The sequence below is a fragment of the Triturus cristatus genome, chromosome 8 (genome assembly GCF_964204655.1).
Source record: "Triturus cristatus chromosome 8, aTriCri1.1, whole genome shotgun sequence".
NCBI classification, from domain to species: Eukaryota; Metazoa; Chordata; class Amphibia; order Caudata; family Salamandridae; genus Triturus; species Triturus cristatus.
Genome location: NC_140591.1, coordinates 1184424238 through 1184447359, shown reverse-complemented (window position 1 = coordinate 1184447359; position 23122 = coordinate 1184424238). Strand labels below are relative to the sequence as shown.

Below are 23122 nucleotides of genomic sequence, written 5' to 3'. Positions count from 1 at the left end.
CCGGAACAGACTCTTCCTGCTCCTGCTCCACATCAGATTCCACCCGACCCGGAGTCGAAGCCTTGGACGGCGCCGGCGACGGCGTCGGGGAACGAGCCGGAGTCCGCTTCGGAGAGGGAGACTTCGAAGACTTTTCAGGAGAAGGCGAAGGAGACAAGACCTTGCTCTGACGTCGACGAGGCGAAGCCGACCTCGACCTCTTAGACTTCGAGGACCGACGCCGAGAAGAATGCTTCCTCTTCTTATGGTGCTTCTTCGACTTCGACGACCTCGAAGTCGAAGACTCCCGCCTGGACTTCTCTTTCTTCCTCCCTCTCTTCTCCTCACCGATCTTCTTCATGAAGAGTTTGGTCTTCCTCTCCTTCAGCGCTTTAGGATTCATGCTCCTACAGCACCCGCACTCATCCACATCATGATCAGAGGAGAGACACCATAAACAATTCTGATGCGGATCCGTCATGGACATCAGGCCTCCGCACTCCCTACAGGGCTTAAAGCCCGACTTCCTCGTCGAAGACATACCGATTTTAACAAAAATACACCACTAGATTACAAAGTATCTAGAGAGCACTGGGAAAAAACCGTTGCGCGTCGACGGCGCGGAAAAAAGGGAACTGACGTCATCACGCCGACGTGGGCTTCTTATGGCTCCGATGACGTCGTACGGAGTCGCGTGCGGAGCCGATGTATTGTGACGTCGCCCACGTCGACGTGGAATGCTGGGGAAGAAAAGTTCCGTGGAATGCTGGCGCAGGGGATATTCACAAGGTGAGGAATCCACTGGCAGATGTATCCATCAGAATTTAGTATTTAGGGGCACCCTGAACCTTCCTTCCTCAGATTCCAGATTTCGAAACAGCAAAGAAGATCAAGAAGAAATTAGACCTGCAGTGCAGCTGCTAACAAGAGGAAGACACCAACTGCTTTGGCTCCAGCCCTACCGGCCTGTCGACCCTCGAACCTGCTCCTTCTATATCCCGGCATCTCCCATGGCCAGCAACCTCACAAACCCCGGAGGACCTGGCTACCTTGTGACTGAGCATCTGCGACTCCCACGAGCAGTGGCACTGCTCAAAGCAAGTAACTGACCCCTGGCACCAGTCAGGAACTGCGAACCCTGCACACTCCCCCTGGCGACTGTGTCCCAGAATCTGGCACCCAAGGACCCACCTCGACGCTCCTATTGACGCCTGCAGCCTCAGAACCCGGGACCCCCCCCCCCCCCCCCCCCGACCGCGATCAACAGAGGGTAAACTTTACCGACATCAAAAGGCACCCCTGCACCCGGCTCCCTGTGGCCCCTGTGCCCAACTCCTGGGTACCTACCTATCCTCCAACTACCCAACTTACCTCTCGAAGTGGTGGTCGCACCTGAAGAATCTCCGTCCACGAGCTTGCAGCCTTTGTTTGTCCTTGAGCTTTTCCATTGCAATCCATTGAGCGGCCGACGGCTCAAAAGCACCCTGCACCCAGCCACCTGAGTGGCCCTAGCAGTGCAAGTTCTACTCCTACCTACTTCCCCAATTGCCCTGAGCAAGTGACCAGGAGCCCAGCTCCCACAGCCGCGTGGCCTGCCAGTCAGCAGCCACCAACCAAGGGGCCCCCTGCCTTCCATAGGATAACATTGGGCCTAACTCACTCTGCACCCGGCTGCCCCTGTGCCGCTGAGGGTGTAACAACTGTACTTCCTGACCCTGGGAGACCCCTGAGTCTATGCCCAGCACCTTAACTCTGCCAGTCGAGTACTTACCCAAAAGCCGATAACTCACTTTTCTTCCATAGGGTAACATTGGCTGGTTTCACTTGAAAATTTCTTGTGTGTGGAATTTCTAAACTTTAAAATATTCACCTAAAATCAACCGAGTAACGAAAACGAAAATACTCACCTGCTAGTAGGAGAGATCCCAGTGTTTACCGCTAACTCAATCTTCTTCCATAGGAAACCATTGACTGTTTTTCTGTGAAATTTCTTGCAAGTGTCGATTTTTGCAAACTACAAATATTCTTTAAAAATCGTACCAACTATGAAAACGTAATTACTCACCTGCTTTAGATAGATGTCCCAGTACTGAGCCTATGAGCCCAGCACTGGATTACAAAAGTAACAAGAACATACTTTACCGGTAACTTGAACTTTCTCCCATAGGAAACCATTGACTGTTTTTCTGTGAAATTTCTTCCAAGTGTCGATTTTGCAAACTTCTAAATATTCTTTAAAAATCGCCTGTATAACCTAAACGCATTCTCTCAACTGCTTACAGGTGGTACACTAGTGCTGGATCCAGGATCCAACACTGCGCTACAAAAAGTAACAATAACCCCACTTACCTGCTAAGTGAATTTCCTTCCATAGGATAACATTGGTGATTTCAGTCGAAAAAGTTTCTAAGTGTCAACATTTAAAATAGCTAAATATTGCTTAAAAATCACAACAGTAACTAAAATGTATTTACTCACTTGTTTCCAAGAACTGTCCCCGGACTGAATCTAGGATCAAGTCCAGAAGTTAGAAAAGTAATCCTGAAAGTAATCAATTGCATATAAGGAGTAGTTTCTTTTCTGTAACTCCAGTTCTGTAGTAGGGGTATCTCTGTTATAGTCATAATCTAGTGAATAGTCCCGCCCATGTGCGCGGACCCCGGAGCAATAAAAAATAATCTCTAAAAGGTGACAAATCATGCAGACCTGCATACACCTTTAAGAGAGAATTTAATTTAAAGACAGATAATGCAGCCTATACCCACAGGCTACACTGTCCAGTACTTCAACTAGAATTCCACCAAAATCCACAAACAGCACTGCCTGTCCAGTTTTTCTCCCCATAGGAAAAAACCCTGCCTCTACCAGCAAAAGCCTCTGGAATGATAGAGAGGAAGGAGTGGACAGACAAGCCCCATAGGCTGCCATTATGTGGCTTGGAACAGGATACTGTGCCTTTAAGAAAACTTTCCAGTTTTCCAGAACTTTCCCCAGTATCCCAGAATGCCCAGCAGGTCCCATTTACTTTCAGTTCTTTTTGAAGGCGTAGCACGCCAGACCTGTAGCATTCTCCATATGAATAAGTATCTCTCCACCGGGGAGGAGGGCGGGCGCTTATGACTATAACAGAGATACCCCTACTACAGAACTGGAGTTACAGAAAAGAAACTACTCCTTCTGTAGTAGGGGATCTCTGTGTATAGTCATAATCTAGTGAATAGAATGGCAAGCCCATCCCCACACAACAAAAGCGGTGGAGAACACATAAGACACAGCCACTACTGTGCGAACAAATTTCGCAGCGAAGCCTGCCCAACCTGAGCATCTGCCCTGGCATCCGAGTCCAGACAGTAATGCGCAGCAAAGGTATGGACCGACTTCCAAGTGGCCGCCTTACAGATTTCCGCAATCGGAACATTACGCAGCAAAGCCGTCGTGGCAGCTTTGCCCCTGGTGGAATGAGCCTTAGGTTTACCCCCTAAGGTCTTATTAGCCTTTTGATAACACAACTGTATGCAGGACACAATCCACCGAGAGATGGACTGCTTAGAGGTCGCAAGACCAGTCCTGACTGAGCCATAATTAACAAACAATTGGTCAGACCTACGGATATCCTTGGTCTTATCCAGATAAAATTTCAACACCCTTCGGACATCCAGGGAATGGAGAGCCCTTTCCGCTGGTGAAGAGGGATTCTGAAAGAACGTAGGTAAAGTTATGGTCTGATTGACATGAAAGTCAGAGATAACCTTAGGAAGGAACTTAGGGTGAGTACGCATCACAACCTTAGCAGCATGAAACACAGTATAAGGTTCTTGACAACATAATGCCTGAAGTTCACTCACCCTGCGGGCCGATGTAATGGCCACTAGGAACGCCGCCTTCCAGGATAGGTGCTGCAATGAAGCCTTGTGAATAGGTTCAAAAGGCTCTCTCATCAGTCTGGACAGCACCACATTCAAGTCCCAAGAAGGCGAGGGAAGTCTGACAGGAGGGAACACCTTCTTCAAGCCTTCCAAAAAATCCTTGACCACAGGAATCTGAAAGAAGGACGTCTGTGAAGGGCACTTCCTGTAAGCAGTCAAAGCAGCCAGATGAACCTTAATGGAATGGAAATTAAGGCCAGACTGCGCCAGATGCAAAAGGTATGGAAGGATGACATCTTCCTTACATGTTGTCGGATCAAAGTTCTTGGACTTACACCAGATACAGAACCTCTTCCACTTGTAAGCATAGGATGTCCTAGTGGAAGGTCGCTTAGACTCCTTCAGAATGTCCATACAATCGTCTGGTAGATTCAGATGACCGTATTGCACTATTTCAGGAGCCATGCCGCCAAACTCAAAGATGAGAGGTTGGGGTGCACCATCCGCCCCCCGAACTTCGTGAGAAGGTCCGGCCTGCACGGCAACCGCATGTGAGGAAGGAGAGACCGGTGAAGAAGGTCCGTGAACCACCACTGCCTGGGCCACTCCGGGGCGATCAGGATCATCCGCGCCCTGGACTGGGACAGCTTGATGAGCACCGCCGGAATCAGGGGAATGGGTGGAAAAGCGTACAGAAAGCTGTTCGACCAATCGATCCATAGCGCATTCCCCAGCGTCCCCCGCTGGTAGTACCTGGATGCGAAGTCTCGGCATTTGCTGTTTTCGGCGGTGGCGAACAGATCTACGTCTGGAGTCCCCCACCTTGCGAAGACTTCTCCTAGTACTTCGTCGTTTATGACCCATTCGTGGTTTTCCTGAATCAGCCTGCTCAAGGCGTCCGCCTGAGCATTCTGCACCCCTGGCAGATGCGTGGCCGTGATCGTCAATCCTCGGGCCAGCAGCCAGAGCCAGATCGCCTGCGCCTCCTGCGACAGAGTGCGCGATCTCGACCCCCCCTGCTTGTTGAGGTAATACATCGTGGTTGTATTGTCCGTCTGTATCAGCAGCGAGTTGGTCTGGAAGGACGGGAGGAAAGCCTTCAGTGCCAGGAAGACAGCTCTGAGTTCCAGGAAATTGATGTGGTACGTCGATTCCAAAGGAGACCACTTCCCCTGAATCTGCAGGTCCCCGGAATGCGCACCCCAGCCCTGGAGAGAAGCATCCGTCACCACATTCGTCGTGGGAATGTCCTTGTGGAAGGGAACCCCCTTGAGGAGGTTTTCCGCCGAACACCACCACTTCAGAGACTGACGAGCATGTAGAGACAGTCGGATCTTGTCGTCCCAAGAACCTGTCTTCTGATCCCACTGATCCTCCAAGCACTCCTGCAGTGGTCGCATCTGTAGACGTGCGTGCGGAGTGAGGAAGATACAGGAGGCCATCGATCCCAGTAGAGACGACACCTTCCTCACAGTCGTCGATGGAGCAGTCCTGAGGTCCTGAGCCTTCCGAAGGAGTGATAACCGTCTCTCCTCCGAAGGAGACACGCTTGCTGACCGCGTATCTATGGAGGCCCCCAGGTACTGTATGCACTGTACCGGAGATGGGACTGATTTGGACATGTTGACGTGTAACCCCAGCTTGTTCAAGAGCTCGCACGTCCAACGGAAGTGTTCTTGCGCTTCCTCGAAGGATGACGCCTTGATCAGCCAATCGTCCAGATATGGGTAGACAAACACCTTGTTCCTCCGCAGGTGTGCCGCCACCACCGCCATGCACTTCGAAAAAGTCCTGGGAGCAGACTTTAGCCCGAATGGCAGTACTGTGTATTGATAGTGATTGGCGCCGACTTGGAATCGCAGGAACTTCCTGTGCTTCTGTGCTATGGGCACATGGAAGTACGCATCCTGTAGATCTATGGCACAGAGCCAGTCTCCCCGTTGCAGCTGAGGGTAAATCTGGTGCAACGATAGCATGCGAAACTTTTCTCTGCGAATCCACTTGTTTGCTTGTCGCAAATCCAGAATGGGCCTGAACTCGTTCTTGTCTTTCTTGCGAACGAGGAAGAACCGAGAGTACAGACCTCTTCCCCTTTGAGACAAAGGTACTTCTTCTACCGCCTTTTTTCTCAACAAGATGTCTGCCTCCGCCTGGAGCTCCCTCAGCTGGAAGCGAGAGCTGACCGGCGGAATCGCTGGAGGCGGGCTGATGAACCGAAGACTGTATCCATTGCAAACAATATTCAGCACCCACTTGTCCTGAGTAATTTTTCTCCACTCTGCCGGAAAAAATCGAATGCTTCCCCCCACTGGAGTGGGTAACGGTTGAGGGGGAAGTAACAGCTTAGGGCCGAGACCCGGCCGGGCCCTTGTTTGTGGTAGTAGCCTGCTGGCCACCTCTACCCCTCTGGCGCTTCTGGAAGGGCTTGCGGAACTGCTGCTGTTGTGGCTGCTGCTGTCCCGAGCCCTGCCCACGCCCTCGGCCCGACGACCCGAACCTCCTCTGGAACGGTCGTTTCTTTTTCTCGGCCTTCTCTAACCCGACGGCCGTCAGGGTTTCCGCTTCAGCCTTCATGCGGGCCATTTCATCGTCCGCATGCTTCCCGAACAGGGTTTCCCCCGAGAAGGGCAGGTTGGCCACTCTCTGCTGCGCCTCCGGCTTGAGGGACGTCAGGCGCAACCAGGAATGGCGCCGCTGGTGGACGCCATGACAGTAGGCGTGGGCGGCCAATAGCGATATATCCGCTGCTGCGCTGATCGTTTGGTTAGAAACCAGCATGCCTTCGCGCACCGTCTCCAAGAAGTCCTCCTTCTTGTCTCGTGGCAGGAGGTCCGCATATTGCTGCAGGGAGTCCCACAGGGCCCAGTCGTAACGGCCCAACAACGCCCCTGCACTCGCCGCCTTCATCGTGGTGGCAGCGGTACCACACACCTTCCTGCCCGCAGAGTCCAGCCAGCGGCTTTCCTTGTCCGGTGGCACCGTGGAGGCCGGGGCGGTCGCATGTTGTTTTCTCGCCGCCGTCACGATAACCGAATCCGGTTTCGGGTCCCCTCTCAAGAATGACGGATCCGACTCCGGGGCCCTATATTTCTTCATGAGCCTGGACGGAGCGGCCTTCGCTGTTGCGGGAGTGAGGAACAGTTCCAAAGCTGGTTCCACCAGTCCAGGCACGAGAGGCAGGAGGGGGCGAGACAAGTGTCTTTTATGAAGCGTCTCAAATATCACGGACGTCGTGGGTGTTGGCACCGTCACCGTGATATTCAGCTTCGCAGCCCCTCGCAACAGCACCTCCTGGAACGAGACCAAGTCGTCCACCGGCGACACCCTAGTCCCCGGGGAGTCCGACAGCGTCGGGGAAAGGTCCCTGTCCGAGGAGCGCGACCTGGACCTATACCTTCTGCGGCGTCGTCTAGAGTCTGACGAGGATCGCCCTCGGCTCCGCGATCGTCGCCTCCTGTGAGAGCGGGAGCGCGACCTCTTCGGCTTAGGCCTGTCCGCCGGTCTCGCTGGTCCAGGCGACCGTGGGCGTCGTGGCTTCGGGGTCCCTTGCGGCGGAGTCGGGTACCGTGGAAGGGAAACCGACCTCGGGGGGACCGGCGGCGGCACCGCAGGAGTGCTTGGCAGCAACAGAGGCCGGGGTGGCGGAGACAGAGTCCGCGGCCGCGGAGGAGGCGGTGGAGGAAGTGGAGACGGTGGTGGAGGAGGTGGCGGTGGTGGTGGTGGTGGTGGTGGAGGAGGAGGCGGTGGCAGAGGTGGGAGAGGAGGAGGCGACGGAGACCTCCGAGGCGGGGTATACACCACTGAGTACACCGATCCCGGCGACTCTCTCTTCCTCGACCTCGACCTCGACGTCGACCTGTGCCTCGACGGCGATCTTCTCGGCGTCGATCTCCTCCTCGGCGTCGACTTATGCCTCGACGGCGACCTCCGCCTCGACGGCGACCTCCGCCTCGACGGCGACCTTCGCCTCGACGGCGACCTTCGCCTCGACGGCGACCCTCGCCTCGACGGCGATCTCCGCCTCGACGGCGATCTCCGCCTCGACGGCGATCTCCGCCTCGACGGCGACCTTCGCCTCGACGGCGATCTTCGCCTCGACGGCGATCTTCGCTTTCTCGACGTCGATCTCCTTCTCTTCATCGACGGCGAGCTGCGATCCCTCGACGCCGAGCGCCGACGCCGGGTCTTCTCTCGACGTCGACCGCTGGACGCAGTCGAAGACGGCGTCGTCGCCGACGACGCCGATGTAGTCGACGGCGGCCTATTCAGGTCCCTCGACGGCGATCGTCGACGCCGCTTCTCCCCAGAGCCCTGGGGAGACGGCGAACAGACGGTGGTCATCCTCCTCGACGTCGCCGTCGACGCCCTCGACGTCGACGGGGAGCGGGAGCGCTTACTGGTCTTCCTGCCCCTGGGGAGCCCCCCAGAGGCCTCAGCATGGGCCAAATCAGCCCCTCCAGACCCACCTGGTGCCTTCAGTCTTCGCTTCTCCAGAGCTTGAAGCCTGCTCTTCATCCTGTCCCTCAGGGTTCTCGCTGAAAACGAGTGGCAGATGGTACAGCTTTCAGGCACGTGGGACTGGGGAAGGCAAGCTATGCACACCTCGTGTGGGTCAGTTTTAGCCTTCTTTCGACCACATTCCGGGCACTTGTCGAACAAGCCAGGCATGTTGACAGTACCAGCTACTAAACACAAGAAAAAGTGACAAAAATTGCCAAAATCTCAATGAAAAACCTTGAAAAAGGTAGAGCTCAATGCTCCAGGGTCCTGCTAGCAGGAGCCGGAAAAAAGAACTGAAAGTAAATGGGACCTGCTGGGCATTCTGGGATACTGGGGAAAGTTCTGGAAAACTGGAAAGTTTTCTTAAAGGCACAGTATCCTGTTCCAAGCCACATAATGGCAGCCTATGGGGCTTGTCTGTCCACTCCTTCCTCTCTATCATTCCAGAGGCTTTTGCTGGTAGAGGCAGGGTTTTTTCCTATGGGGAGAAAAACTGGACAGGCAGTGCTGTTTGTGGATTTTGGTGGAATTCTAGTTGAAGTACTGGACAGTGTAGCCTGTGGGTATAGGCTGCATTATCTGTCTTTAAATTAAATTCTCTCTTAAAGGTGTATGCAGGTCTGCATGATTTGTCACCTTTTAGAGATTATTTTTTATTGCTCCGGGGTCCGCGCACATGGGCGGGACTATTCACTAGATTATGACTATACACAGAGATCCCCTACTACAGAACTTAAAATTCCCATTGAGCTCAATGTATTATTGTGTTTGAAATTGTGTTGCCTACTGCAACAAACTGTAACCATTGCATTCAAAAGTCAATTGCCTATTGCAAAGTATTTAACTAAAGCATCTTATTCTGAGAAAGTATATTGTGATACCTATTGTTGGTTCTAAAATAAAACAACCATATATTTTTATATACAAACCATTGGCCTAGAGTTCAGTTCTTGAGTGTGTGAGACTATTTGCTGACTGAGTGTGTACAACAAATACTTTACACTGTCCTCTGATACTGCCTTACTGCTCGACCAAGCTACCACTTTAGAGAGTAAGGTTATATCTAACTTTAGCCTCTGCCAAACATGTGGGGACTGTGGGCCCTATACACACTGTACCTATTTGGGAACAGTGTATACAGAGCCACTTTCCTACACCTACTACGAGGACCTAACCTTCAACTTTACCTTACAAACCTCCAGTTTCTCTTACCAATTGTTAAGCAAGTGGAACACTTCACTGTATCATGTAAGAGGACCAGGACTTAGTGGTTTAGACGTAACTTTCACTGGAGATATTGCTTGATATTGTATATGAGGGATAGTGGGAACCAAGCAGTCTGCTTCTGTGGTGATGCATATTTTTAAGGCGAAGGCAGTGTCAATGCAACATCAAAGTAATTTTTCATACATGGATAGCTGTAATGCAAATCAATTACATTTCAGGCAAGACAACTAAATCTGAATCGATCTTTGCTTGTGAAGTTGGTAAAAAGGACCGGCTTAAGATTCTTGGATAACCGAGATTTCATTTAAAACAGTCAATGCAATTTATTACGGAGAGAGTCAAATAAAGTTAGATTTTTGTTCATCTAAATTTCCAGGATCGGGAGGACTTGAGAGGTACAAAATAGAGGATAAAGATTTTAAAGCAGCAGCTAGACTCTTCTTTAAAATCCTCAAATACCACTCAGCTGCAAATGCTATAAGAAAATTGGACTGGCACCCCATAAAACAGAGAATCGCATTCAAAGCACTTTTTCATGGCCTTAAAAGCATTGCATGGCTTAGGCCCACTCTTTCTTCAACAAAGTTTTATATGGCACAATCCAGGTAGGACACCTCGCTCAGCTTCGGCCAAACTTGGGGAGGCAAGAGCATTGTACTGGGAGCCACTAAAGCCTGGAACTCTCTTCCGCTGCATATCAAGGAGGCCCCTAACCTATTAGCCTTCAGGAAATCTCTAAAAACCTTGTTATTCATTACACTATAGCTATAGGTCAATCACTGCACAGTTAGTCATTTAAGCTAGGCGCCAAGACTCCTCCGGGCATTCGAGCCCTCAAGAAATCTATTTAACATAACATAAAGCTAGATACTTGTGGAATTCTGGAGGTCACTGGTAGTCGCTGGGACTTGAAAGGGCCCATCTGTATGAGATGATACTTATCATCTTGATAATACCTATATGAGTGAAAGGATAGAATAACAGATAGCAGTAGGCAGTTACATACGAGTGGGATAGGAAAGACCACTCTGCTTTGGCAATGCAACAAAGAGAGTTCTTTCATTTTCTTCTAACTAATTTACCCCACTTCCAAACAGGTTGGTAAGTTGTACCCTTAAACAATACCACACTGCCTGGTCACAATTTCAAGCAGTGCATGCTTCATTTTCTGTGTCCACCAGATGTTCATATTCTTTTATTTTTTCATGTATAAAGCTGGACCTCTCTTCACCTTTGCATTAACAGACCTCTTTCACTGAATGCAAAAACCTGATTCAGTATTATTTTTCTTTTCTTTGCTATGAAGATTTAATACATGCCATTATCTCAGTCTGGTTTTCTACAAATATATATATATGGCTACTGGAGGAAGCTGGCTCTCTATAGTGGACCAAAACAAGGACACTGTGTAGAGAGTCAAGGCAACCCTTATTGGTTTACAGAGGCACAAATGATAACACTAAATGCTCTTTTTTGTGGTAGTGTGGGCGAGCAGATCAGGCTCATTAGAGGGCAGTGCTAAGCATTTGTTGTACTCACAGAGTCAATAAATGAGACAAACAAGAATAAATCCAAGACCAGTTTAGAAAAATAACTCTTATTTTTATATACATTTTGATACCAAGAACTTTGTTATCAAGTAAGTACTTTTTTTGATATTGATTTTACAGGTAAGTAGAATGTTAACTTAAAAGTCTCTTTACGCAGCAATGCTTTCCTATAGGAAAAAGGCATATGTTGCATACAGTTATTTACAGTGAGTTTGCAGGCGTCTCCTTCTGGACTTAAGGGGCCAAGGTCCAAAGTACCACCAGCAGTTACTCGTTACCAGTCCTGGGGCGCCCGGGTGCAAAGGCCCTGGTCGAATAGCTTTGCGCAATAAACTTGTGGAAAGAAGGAGGGCCACCTAAAAACAAACTGAAGAGGAGGACTTAAGGACAAGTCCGGGCCCACCCAACGGGGGGCTCTGGTCATAAGGGTGTTGGGAGTAAGAAAGCAAAGTCAATACTCAGGTTTCCAGGTTGGGATGCTCGGTGCAGAGTAGATAGGTTGGCTGGGATCAGTGAGTTAAAGTCCCTCGCGGCTGTCGGCCTTGCCAGCTGAGGGTGCAAAAATCAGGATAGTTGGCCACTCTGGAAGTGGGTCTCTGCAGTACCGGTGTCCCTCGACTGCAACTCAGTCTTGGTGCAGTGAGAGTATGGATTGGACTCACATGGACTGAGTTTGCTGCAAGGGTCAGGTATCCCTGGTATTGGTGCTCTGTGGCTCCGGTCAGTCCTGGTGTCCTCTCACTCAGTGGGAGGGGGCCGACAGATCTGACCTTCTAGGGCACACGTACCACTTCCTGGGCGGCTGCTGCGTCGGCTTGGCCAGGGAGCTGCATCACGGTAAACAGGACTCGGATTCTTCGGGACCTGCGGACTGCAGGGGAGTAGCTCCTCTACTCCAAAAGAGATTGCTGGCAATTTGTGAAGGGCTGGCAGTCTACCTGGGCTCTTGGCAAATGCTCAGCTGCAGGACAAGTCACTCGGTCACGATTGTGGAGACTGGTACAGGCAGGCTAGCAGGGTTTGGTGCCAAAAGTACATAGCAAGTCTTCAGTACTATTTTTCTCGCTGCTCTTCTTCTGGATCCTTCAAATCGGAGTTCCTGGCATCAGGGGGTGCCACCTATTACTCAATTTAGGGGCATTAAGGGGAGCGACAAGTAGTAGCCAATGGGCTACTTACCTTTAGGGCGACTACACCCCACCATATTACCACTTCCTGTGGGAAGTGGGCATAACCTTGGACCCAGTGAACCTAATTTCACCAAAAACCAAGACAGTGGAATTCTAGTTTTTGTGTTCACGTAAGGTAGCCCAACTTAGCACCTCCTGCCTAGCTAGTTTCCCACCTGTCCTGGTGCCAAATGGGCTCGGAGCAGGGGGTGGCATTTCCCCTGTCGGGGGAAGCCTGGGTCACATATCAAAGGCAGAAAAGGCCTTTGAAGCCTCCTGCCTGGATATGCTGATTACTTAGTCATTCTGCTTGGAGGGGTCGCCAACACCTCTTGCCGGAGCAGATATTGTTTCTGCCCTCAGAGAGCATGGGCTCTCACCTGCAGGGGGTCAGAGACTAGTCTGTGGCGGCAGGCTGGTCCACACCAATCAGCCAGTACACTAGAGGTTTGTAGGTTTTCAGGGGACACCTAAGGTGCCCTATGGGTGCATGTAATAATAAATCCATCACTGGAATCAGTGTGGGATTATTAATATCATATGTTTGATAACAAACATCTTTAGTTTCAGTGATGCCATCATGTAGCTGGGGAACTCAAACACCAGTGCCCACTACATATACTCAAAATGATGGGTTACCTGTTCACTGGCAATGCCCAAGAATCAACATGGTCATCACAGGGGCCTATCTGCTCATGCAGCAATGTCCTCACATATAATATAATGCACTCTGCCTTACTGCTGTAAGGCCTGCTGTAGGGGTGATTTACATTACATGTAGTGTCTGCAGGCATAGCAGACAGGTGTGCCATGTTGTGTCTTCACTTTTCTCCGCACCATGTCACGCAACCTGCAATGGCAGTTTGCATGAGTGTTTGAGGGGGTCCCTTAGGGTGGCACAACACATGTTGCAACCCTGATGGACAATCGTTAGTCTACCTGCCCTAGGTACCAGGAATAACATTTAATAGGGACTTACAGGGGGTGCCAAAGATATTGCCAATTGGGGGAACAATTGTACTGTTTTAGGGAAAGAGATCTGGCACTCGGTACCTGGATAGCAGGAACCCAGAACACTTCTGTCAAAATTGCATGAAATACCAGGCAAAAAGCAGGAGTGACCGTGTCAAAAAGGGCTCTTTCCTACAGCTACCACTACTATTAACTTTGTTAAATCTAATTCAGATGTTCAAAGTGTTAGAGTAAATTTTAAAACAAGAATTTTCAAAGAAAAAAAGCCAGTTAGGTTGCATCGCAATATTGTAATAAAAAAAATCCAATATGCCCACCATTGCAGTAGCACCAACGCACACAAAGATGGCCATGTTAGAATGTTTTTTTGTAGTTCAGGATCAAATCAATGAAAATATGACTGCCCAAGCGTAAGTATGCATGGGTGGCCATCTTAGAATGAATTTTATCAAAAATAAAAAGCATTCTAAGTCAGAACCAGCCAAGGACGAGCAGCCATTTAAAAAAAAAATTCTATTTACTTTATGTGACTGATCCAAGATGACCAATGCAAAATAGTAAATTAAAAACTGTGAATTAACAAAATTTGCACAGGATGCTGAGCAAATCTCTGAGAAGCAAGCAGCCCATTAGCTCAAAACAATTAGCAAAAAGTTACAAAGAAAGGTGAGCAGTTGGGAGGGAGAAGTTAGTGGTGTGGGAAGTAGGAGGGTGGAAGGTGACAGCAGAGGAAGTGGGGAAAAGTTGAGAATATGCCCAAAAGCAAGCAGCCTGGTAGCAGTGTGTGGCTGCCAAGCCTTCTTAAGAAAAAAAACTCAATAAATAAGTCAAAAATAGAGCTGGGAGAGAGTGAAGAGGAAAACTTGGAGCGCACACCTCGGAGAGCTTAAGAGAACTAAAAAATAATTCCTTCATGTCAGCAGTAGAAGAATAAAGGCAGCCATTCAAAATTAAGGTAAAGAAGCTATGTTCCAGAAGCCGAACAAAAACAGAAATAGGGAGGAAACCATTTGAATGAAGAGCAGGGAACTAAGAGACAAGAAAGCCACCAATCAGCAAGGGGCTGATTCAAAGCCCACTCTATATTGTCTTGTAGACAATAGGTCTTAAACAGTAAACAACTAAAGATGTCTGAAGGGGAGACCTAAAAATGAGGTCACATTTAAAATTCTCTACTCCAGTGAAATAACGGCTAACTTTTTAACTTATGTTGTGATGAACAATGCATAACATGCCAGTCCACAGTGGCATCCATTCACTTTAAGGGAATATTTCCAACTATTTTATTACAGCACACACAAAGCTTCTGCATAGGTCTCCTACAGACTGGAATCGACACAGACGGCTAAATGGATATCATCATCAATACATGCATAAATTAACAAATGCAAAGGCACATAATAATACGCACAGGGATTCTGCCATAGAAGGCTCAGAGCAAGGCAATCCAGCACCAGATTACGGTGCATAGGAAAAAAAATAAGTATGTTTTCAGAGGGCTGACTAGGATTGCCAGTGATTAATTCAAAGTAAACATGAAAATGTTCACCATTCACTTGATTTCAAGGCACCATGAAATTTAGAACATAGTAATACATCTACAATGTATATGGGCATTTAAAAGTACATGTGAGAGACCTTTCTGCTTAATACTTACCTCTAAGCAATCACTGAGGAGAGGTACATTTGTGTCAGTGGGATTGATGTTGATTGTCTTCAACTCAATGAGGTTATTTAATGAATTTCCACCTGCGCAAACAGAAAGACTTCAGTTCAATGACTATTTCTCAAGCGCAATAACAAAAACTATTCCTAATTAACCGTTTTCAAATTTACCTGAAACCACAACAAGAGAAGGCATGTAGCTACTGTCTGCTGGGTCCACCACCATCTTCAGTCTGTGGATCAGAACATCAGGGAAGATCTCCAACCGAATCCAGTGCTATAAAACAGTATATACAGCAAGGGTATTCAGTTCTTTTCTGGGCATTACATTTCACGTATGGGATCAATGTTTCAGAGAATCCGGAAAGAGAGTAATCAGAGTATGCACATACGAGCCATAGCAAAAATGTGTCGGTAGCATGCAATATTTCTCACATGTCCCGATTAGAAGTCGCACCAAGTAAACACAATCTGTGCTGTATTCTCAAACTTCATGACAGGAAATATGCATAGATTATACATTACATAAAACGTTAAGCCCACCAACACCGCCTCAAGAAATGGGTCTGCAACAGCTGTGATATTCCCATATAAACAAGCTACTTACCATTAGTAACAATCTTTCTGGTGGATACAATATTTTAGTGCAAAAACCTCACCTTTAAAACATTCCCAGACACCAGACTGGATCTGGAGAATTCTTTAGCAAAGCTACAATACGGGCAGGAGGTGCCATGTGACTCTGCAGGGACTAAACACTGCACTGGATGTGCAATAAGAACAATTCCTGCGTACTGACGTCAAATTTAGTATATTTCTCCTTTTGTCCCCTCGGGAGTCTGGGCCCGACTGAATGAGACAGTGGGCTGATTCTCTAACTTGGGATTTTCTTAAATGTAAAAAAAGACAACTCCACAGAACGGGGAGGTGGGAAGGTAGTGAGGAATCTGTAATTAGATTGAGTATCCACCAGAAAAAGCATACCCAAAGGTAAGCAATTTATTATGGTGGATACTTCTAACTGCAGGTTTTCTCCCCTTTAAAATAGATACTATATCAACACCTCCCAAAGGTGGAGTGTCAGTGGGCAAGGCCAGTTTCCAGATGGACCAGACTATCAAGGTAGTACCCTTTCACAAATGTTTGTCCATGTTGCAGTATGGCAGAGGTCTAGAATAGGCACCCCTTATGACAAAGCTGTTGTAGTGACCTTTGCCCTTTTGAAATGAGCTTGCATGGATTCAAAGGCCACTTCTTGCCCTCTGCATAGGAGATTTTGATGCAGAGGACTATCCACTTTGACAGGAACTTATTTTGCATCGCTCTGCCAATCTTCGCCCCAGAAAACTAAACAAAGAGTTGATCTTCCAAGGAATGGTCCTTTGTTGTGTAGATTTTAAACTTTTTGCCCTCTAAGGGTGATTGAGCCTCTCTTGCATTTTTGAGGGGCGGTGAGGTGGGTGAAAAATGCTGGCAAAGTGATTGATTGACCAACGCGAAAATAAGTCACATCCTTAGGTAGGAAAGCCACTCTGGTTTTAGTATAAGTGTCCAGAAAGAACGTGGAGTAGGGCCGCTGCACCTACAGTTCACTTATGTAAGTGTGCTGAAATGATGGTAATGAAAAAGAGGGTCTTTTGAGTTGAGCTGTAAAGAACAGCTGGCATTAGCCAAAAGGTGGTGCACCTGAGAAAAATCAAGACCGAATTCAGGTCCCATTGCGGCTTAACAAGTGGTATGAAAAAGCATCAGTACTGGTGGTTGGTCAGGTAAACACCAAAAGGGCTGACCAATAACCAATCACTGTGCCCACTGCAAAGCCTTGCTAGGTACCATACCAAGTGACAAAATGGCCCCAAATCCAGCATAGACATACTTTGTGGACAGGTGTCTGGCTGCAAGAACAACAAGTTGGGGAAACTCAGATTGAAGCTCCTGCTTGGTTGCTGAGAGGTCCTCCCGAAATAAGATCAGAGGACAAATGTTCAGTCACTGGGGCATAAGGTTGCACTCTCTCTCGGCCCAGTCTGGGGAGATGAGAATGACTTGGGCCCAGTTTTTCTTGATCTGCCTCAGAACACAAGGCAGAAGAGGTAGCAGAGGAAAGGCATACAGGAGTCCGCCCTTCCATTCTATCTAGAATGAGACACTGGACAGTGGTGTATAGATCTAGCCAGGAAGTACTCTCTGCAGCACCTTAGAATGGAGAAGCTACTCATGGTCCAGGTGACACCTTCTCAGCTTGTCCACTCTGGCAATCAGATACAATGAAGGTTGTTGGCTATCTAAGAGCCCACTGCGCCCTGCTTGTTGCCTTATCACATGGTAGTTGTACTGTCTGTGAGGAACTGCACAAGACTCCCTTTGATGAATAGCAGTAAGGCTTTCAGGGCCAGATTGATCACCCAAAGCTTCAGAGAGTTGATATGCAGCTTGCCCTCCAACTGACACCAGAGGCTTCTGATCTCCATCCCCCCCAAAAGTAACAACTCAGCAGCAATGTGTCCATCACCACTTTGAAATGTGGGTGGGAAAGAGAGTGGCCTGATGCACGTCAGGTTGGTGCCAGCCAGCTGCCACTACAAAAATACAGCATCCCCTTTGTGTGATCTGAATTGAGCCTTGATGTTGTACCCACTGAGAACTTTGAGTCTATTGTAGGGCCTGCATGTACCACTTGGCTTTTGGGACAAGGAGGACACACAAGGTCAGGAGGCCAAGAACCATCACCTAAAGCCAGGACCAATCCTAAAACAAAGATCATGTCTTGAATGTTCCAGACTCAGTGCAGTTGAGGAAAGGCTTTGAATGTTAGGATTGAACCAATGAATGGAATTATCTGGCTGGGACGCAGGGAGGACTTTGGCTTGTTGATTGTGAAAGTCAAAGATGTAAGGACTTCAGTTGTTGTTCAGAGGTGGTCTATGTCGGACTGTAGTGGAGGTGGATTTTTCAAAGGAGTCACCCATAGACTGGGCCGTTGATTAGTAACAAGAGTTAAAGTGAGAGTGGGGACTATGCTTCAACTGCAACCTCTACTTGTGCTTGGAGATGTAAAGTTTCAACTCTCAGCACAAATTGCATTGTGGTGCAGGACAGCACACTTGTCACTCAACCTAAGAGCTGTGGCCAAAGCCCAAAGACCACAAACATAACTTGTGAAAGTCCATAACCAACATCTGCTTTTTGAAGTCTAGGATGGTTTGAATCCTGCAGTTTTTGGTGGGGACATTGTTCCCTAACACACTGTTTACAATTTGAAAACCACAGAAAAACAGAGGAACTTTGGAGTGGAGCTCCGGTTCTGTGTTAAAGCATTTAGAAGTAAAGAAACTGATGTCAGTGCGCAGGGGTGGCACTTATATGCAGCTCCACTCTGCCACTTCTGAGGCACTGTGGAGTCAACATGGAGTCTCACGACGTCACCTGCAAGCAAGCGGTAGCAATGGTGAAGAATTTGGTGACAAATTCTCTAGATCCAGCCGGGCATCTGGGGACATTCCAAAGGTGAGGAAGACACAGTTAGAAGTATTATAGAGAAACAAAACGCTATACACAACAGTTAATACAAACAAAGTAAACAAAAAAATCATGCAGAGATGCCTCAGAAAATATGACCTTAGTACTGAGATTAGTGGCACTGATCTAATTTGTTTTCAATTTTGAATACAAGCCGGATGGTGACCGCATAGATGCATTCTGGATCAGAAAATTCTCCAACAGCTCTCTTGTACTCAGAGGTGGCGCCCAGCTCCATCTCACCATCGGGTCCCAACTGGATATTTCACATCACCAGAGCCAATAGGACCACCCCGGCATCTTGACATCCGGTTCCTCATCCATTGTTATCACGTTGAGGCGGAGCCATGGGCAACAGTAAATCAAAATTTGCTACTCAGTGCAGTAATCTAATTTTAGAACCTTATTTATGTAATTACTGTGACCATTCCTCAGAATGAGTATGTGGGCAGGATCAATGAGAAATCTGTAAATAGAAAGAGGATCCGCAAGAGTGATACTAAAAGTAGGTAACTTGTTTTTGCGATGGATACTTATGCCTGAAGACTCCTCATATTTTGAACAGATACCCTAACAATATGCTTCCCAGGTGAAGGGTGTGACAAAATGATCCCACAAGAAAGTCCTGGAGCATGGAACAAGCAAATTGCCATTTCTTTGCACTACCAAATCCAAACAATAATGCTTGGTGAACATGTAATCTAAAATCCATGACACTTCTGAGACAGACCCTCCCCCTGGACAGACCAATCGCGAAGGAAGGGCAGGAAGACACTCAGTGCCAGGCAAATCACCTGCAGTTCAAGTTAGTTGATATGTAATCCTTGCTCCTACAGATACAGGACGCCTCTGATCTCCAACTCCTCTTGGTGGGCATTAATTACCACTTTGGAGACTGCTGGTGGTGGGCAAAAGGACTTCCCATGGGAGAGGGTCTCCACTACTGACCACCAACTGAGATCCAATGTGATGCCCCGGAGGATCTTGATACTGTTTATCCGATTGCCCTGTGTTATAACCATTGCACAAGGAGGCACCACTGGAAAGCCTTCCTGTGCTAGCGTGCATTAGTGACCAACAGTATACAGGAGTGAGCAGACCCCAGCAGGCAAAGAACCTTCAGGACTGAAACCTGAGCTCCCTCTTCAAACACCAGACTCATGTCCCAAGTCCTCTGCAGAGGAGGGAAGGTCTAGAGATGTCACAACCAGAACTGACATTATAAACCGGTGGCGATGAGAGGGCTCCAGGTGAGACTTGGGCAGGTTAAACCCATGTTGAACAATAAGGAACCTGAGGCATTCATATGGTCCAACACCAGCTGCAGTAAGCTAATTATCTAGGTATGGCAATACAGAGAGCCCCAACTCTCAGAGATGTGTGGCAACCACTGCCAACATCTTGCTGAAGAGCATCCAGCATGAGCGTTGATGTTAACGCAAACAGAGGACCGCAAACAGGTAGTAGATGCAACCTACAACGAAACACAGGTGCATCCTGAGTGATCGCAGGATCAATACATGGAAGTATGTGCCCTGAAATTTGAAGGACACTATCCAGTCTCCTATTTACTGTGCCATAAGCAATTAAGGGGCAGAATCTTGAACTTCTCCTTCTGGAGGAAAGATTTCAAGACACTAGGGTCCAGGATCAGACTCAAACCACTGTCCTTCTTTGGCACCAGCAAACATCGAGAGTAACACCCTTGTTGAATATACTGCTCCGGGACCAACTCCACTTCTCCTTTCAGCAGTAGGGCCACCACCTCCTGCTGGAGAGTGCAGATATGTTTGTGTGACAGAGAAGAGAGAACTTGGGGAGTGTTTGGGGTAGGTAGGGGAGGGGAGGGGAGACTGCTTGGAGGGAAGGGCATAATGACTTTCTATAACTTGGTGGACCACTGTTCCAGCGTGATGGTCTCCTCGTGGTGCAACACGTTTGCTCTGACAGACACTGCTTCTGCATTGCTGTAGAAACTGGTTTGGCTGCTGGACCAGCTGGGAGAGTTGGCACTAGAAATAGCAGATAACTTTCAAGTAACCCCAAAACCTGTGGTATGGCATGTGAAATTCATGAGCTGGGTATGGCAGCGCTAATGAAAGAGGTGTAGCCCGACCCCACTTTGACTCTCTTGAGGTCCAAGTCTGCTTTTTCTCCAAAGAGGCATGACAACACAAAAGGCATGTTCATTCAAATTGTTGGACATCACCCAAGAAGAACATCGAGCGCAGCCAGACTTGTGTCCCAATCATAAAGAAGGATGCATTGCCCTGGCAAACAAATCCAGTGTCTGGACCTGTTCTGAGAATATGCTTCACAGTATCCTGCCCATTTTGGACTATCTCTATGAAATTACCTTTCAGGTATTACGGGAGGCAATCTTCCACAGCGCATGGATGTACCTGGTTAGCAAGCAAATGGCTATCATGTTCTGAACCCCAGGCTCCCTAAGGAAAATACTTTCTTCATCACTGCCTCCAGTTTCTTACACTCCAAAACAGGAGGTGAGGTGGGGAAGAATCTAGGTTCTCTTTCGCACAGAATGATGCCTGCACCACCAGCATTTCATGTGACAGATAGGAATATAAGAAGTCCGAATCCTTAGGTGCTGGCCAACAGAAGCGTGTGATCTGTTGTGTCACTGCTGGAACCGATGTAGTTTTGACACAGGTTTTCTTTTTTGGGTCCATTAGTGCTTTGTTACACAGGATCAAGGGCTTGAAGACTACAGTGGCAGGTTCAATGATCTCCATCAGGAAGTCTGCTTTGTTTTCCTCCACCGGTAGTGGTAGTTTCAGTACCACTGCCGCCTTCTCAAGGCCTGCTGTGAAGGATGATATTTCTGTACAAGGCAGTCCCAAAGGGCATTTCAGTTCAACTTCAGAGATGTGTCGAGGCACTTGCATTTAAAAGGGCCAAATAGCTGTATTTCCTTTGGCAGGACGCATCAAACGGTCTTCCTCACTGCTGTCATCATAATTGGGTGGCATTATCTGAGGCATCTAAATGTGATCAGAGTTCGTTCTGAAAATGATGTCAATCTTTTGCCAGTATGTATCTCTGGGCAAGTGTCTGAACTGTGATTCATTCCTGTACTGGGCCGCCTCCACAAACTCTGAGCTTGAATATTCAATTGCATTTCTATGGCCTTGTTTGAGGTATAGGCCTCGAAGTACAAGTTACTTACCTTCGGTAACGATGTATCTGGTAGAGACGATTCTAGCCGCAGATTCCTTAACGTAGAATTATCCCCAGGCGTGAGACTAGACCCGGAAAACTTTCTTGCCCAGCATCTCTGTGCGCTGGGGGGGCTGTACCTCACGACTCCGCCCCGACGTCCTCCGCGGGTGTGACGTTGGCGAGGTCACATAACCCCCACCCCGGCGCGCTGTCGTCAGTTTGCTTCGGAGAACTTTTCAGCGCCACAACGCAGAGCCATCACAACAAAACTGAGGAGAGCATGGGAACAGTGTGCGAAAAATCAGAGAAACAAAAAGAGAGAGACAAAAGGTGAGGAACAGCACCAGGTGGCACCGAGGCGCCAGGAGGCTACAACAGGAAAGCCAAAGCAGGAAGAAGAGCAGACCATCTCTGAGAAACAACTGTGCCAGGCAGGCAATAGCACCAGCAGTACAAAAGTACCAGAAGGCCACCTCAGGAAAGCCACAGCAGGGAAAGCGTAAAGCACCACTCCATGGAACCACCGTGCAAGCCAGGGCGAATGCCAGGCTGGAGGCCCAAGCAGTGGAAAGCGACGTAACAGAAAGAGAGAAAGAGAGACTGCAACCATCAACCACACAGCAAAGGTCCACAAGCCCGGAACAGAGGAGCAACAACAATCCACCCCCAGGCTACACAGTGAAGGAGGGCCAGAGCCTCAGAAAGGAGCAGGAGGCCAAGTACAGGGAAAAAAAGCCCCTGCTGAGAAGACCGCAAGGGATCAGGAATTCTAAAATTCAAGGGAAAAAAGAGCAAAAGCAGGCCTCTACACTGGAGAGAATCCAACTGGAGGGAAGCACGACGGGCAGAAAACGAAAAAGGGACCCCCACAGAAGACAAGCCACCCAGAGGGAGGCTAGCGCAGAAACCCAGCAGAGGGTCCTCGCAGAAGGGGGAGGAAGGGCGGGTCGTGAAGGAATCTGCGGCTAGAATCGTCTCTACCAGAAACATCGTTACCAAAGGTAAGTAACTTGTACATCTGATAGAGACTACTAGCCGCAGATTCCTTAACGTAGAATAGATACCCTAGCCATACCCAGAAGGGAGGAGGGCCTGCAAGAGAGCCTCCCCACCAGGAGAGACCAGGGCCCCAGTAGGGGACATGACACAAGAACAAGAAGGAAAAGGTCAGGATATCCTAAGCCCAACCAAGGGAGAGCGCCCAACAGCCCGCAGGGGCAGACAGCGCCTCAAAAGCCTCTAGAAACACAAGGGCCACCTCAAACCCAGGAAGAGAAGGTAGAGCCAGAGGCAGGGCCCACCGTAAGAAACACATGCACCGAGTTAGAAAAGAGCTGATCACACCTCGGCCGCAAGCAGCGGGCGAGACTGGAACGGCTCCACCGCCAAAAGCACAGGCGGAAGAAGAAAACACCATTGCACAAAGCCCCAGCGGAACCAGAGGCAGGGGCGCAAAGGAACACATTAAGATCACAGTGGTGGAGTAGAACAAGCA

General features: G+C 48.6%; 1 protein-coding gene across 1 annotated transcript in view; it reads right to left on the bottom strand.

Moving 5' to 3' along the window:
• The window catches only part of LOC146805589 (E3 ubiquitin-protein ligase HERC2-like), a 1563844-nt gene that overhangs the window by 848282 nt on the left and 692440 nt on the right, over positions 1 to 23122 (bottom strand). Inside the window, 2 exon segments of the mRNA XM_085622871.1 lie at positions 14921 to 15012; positions 15100 to 15205. Of these exon segments, the coding sequence (XP_085478997.1) occupies positions 14921 to 15012; positions 15100 to 15205 (198 nt within the window).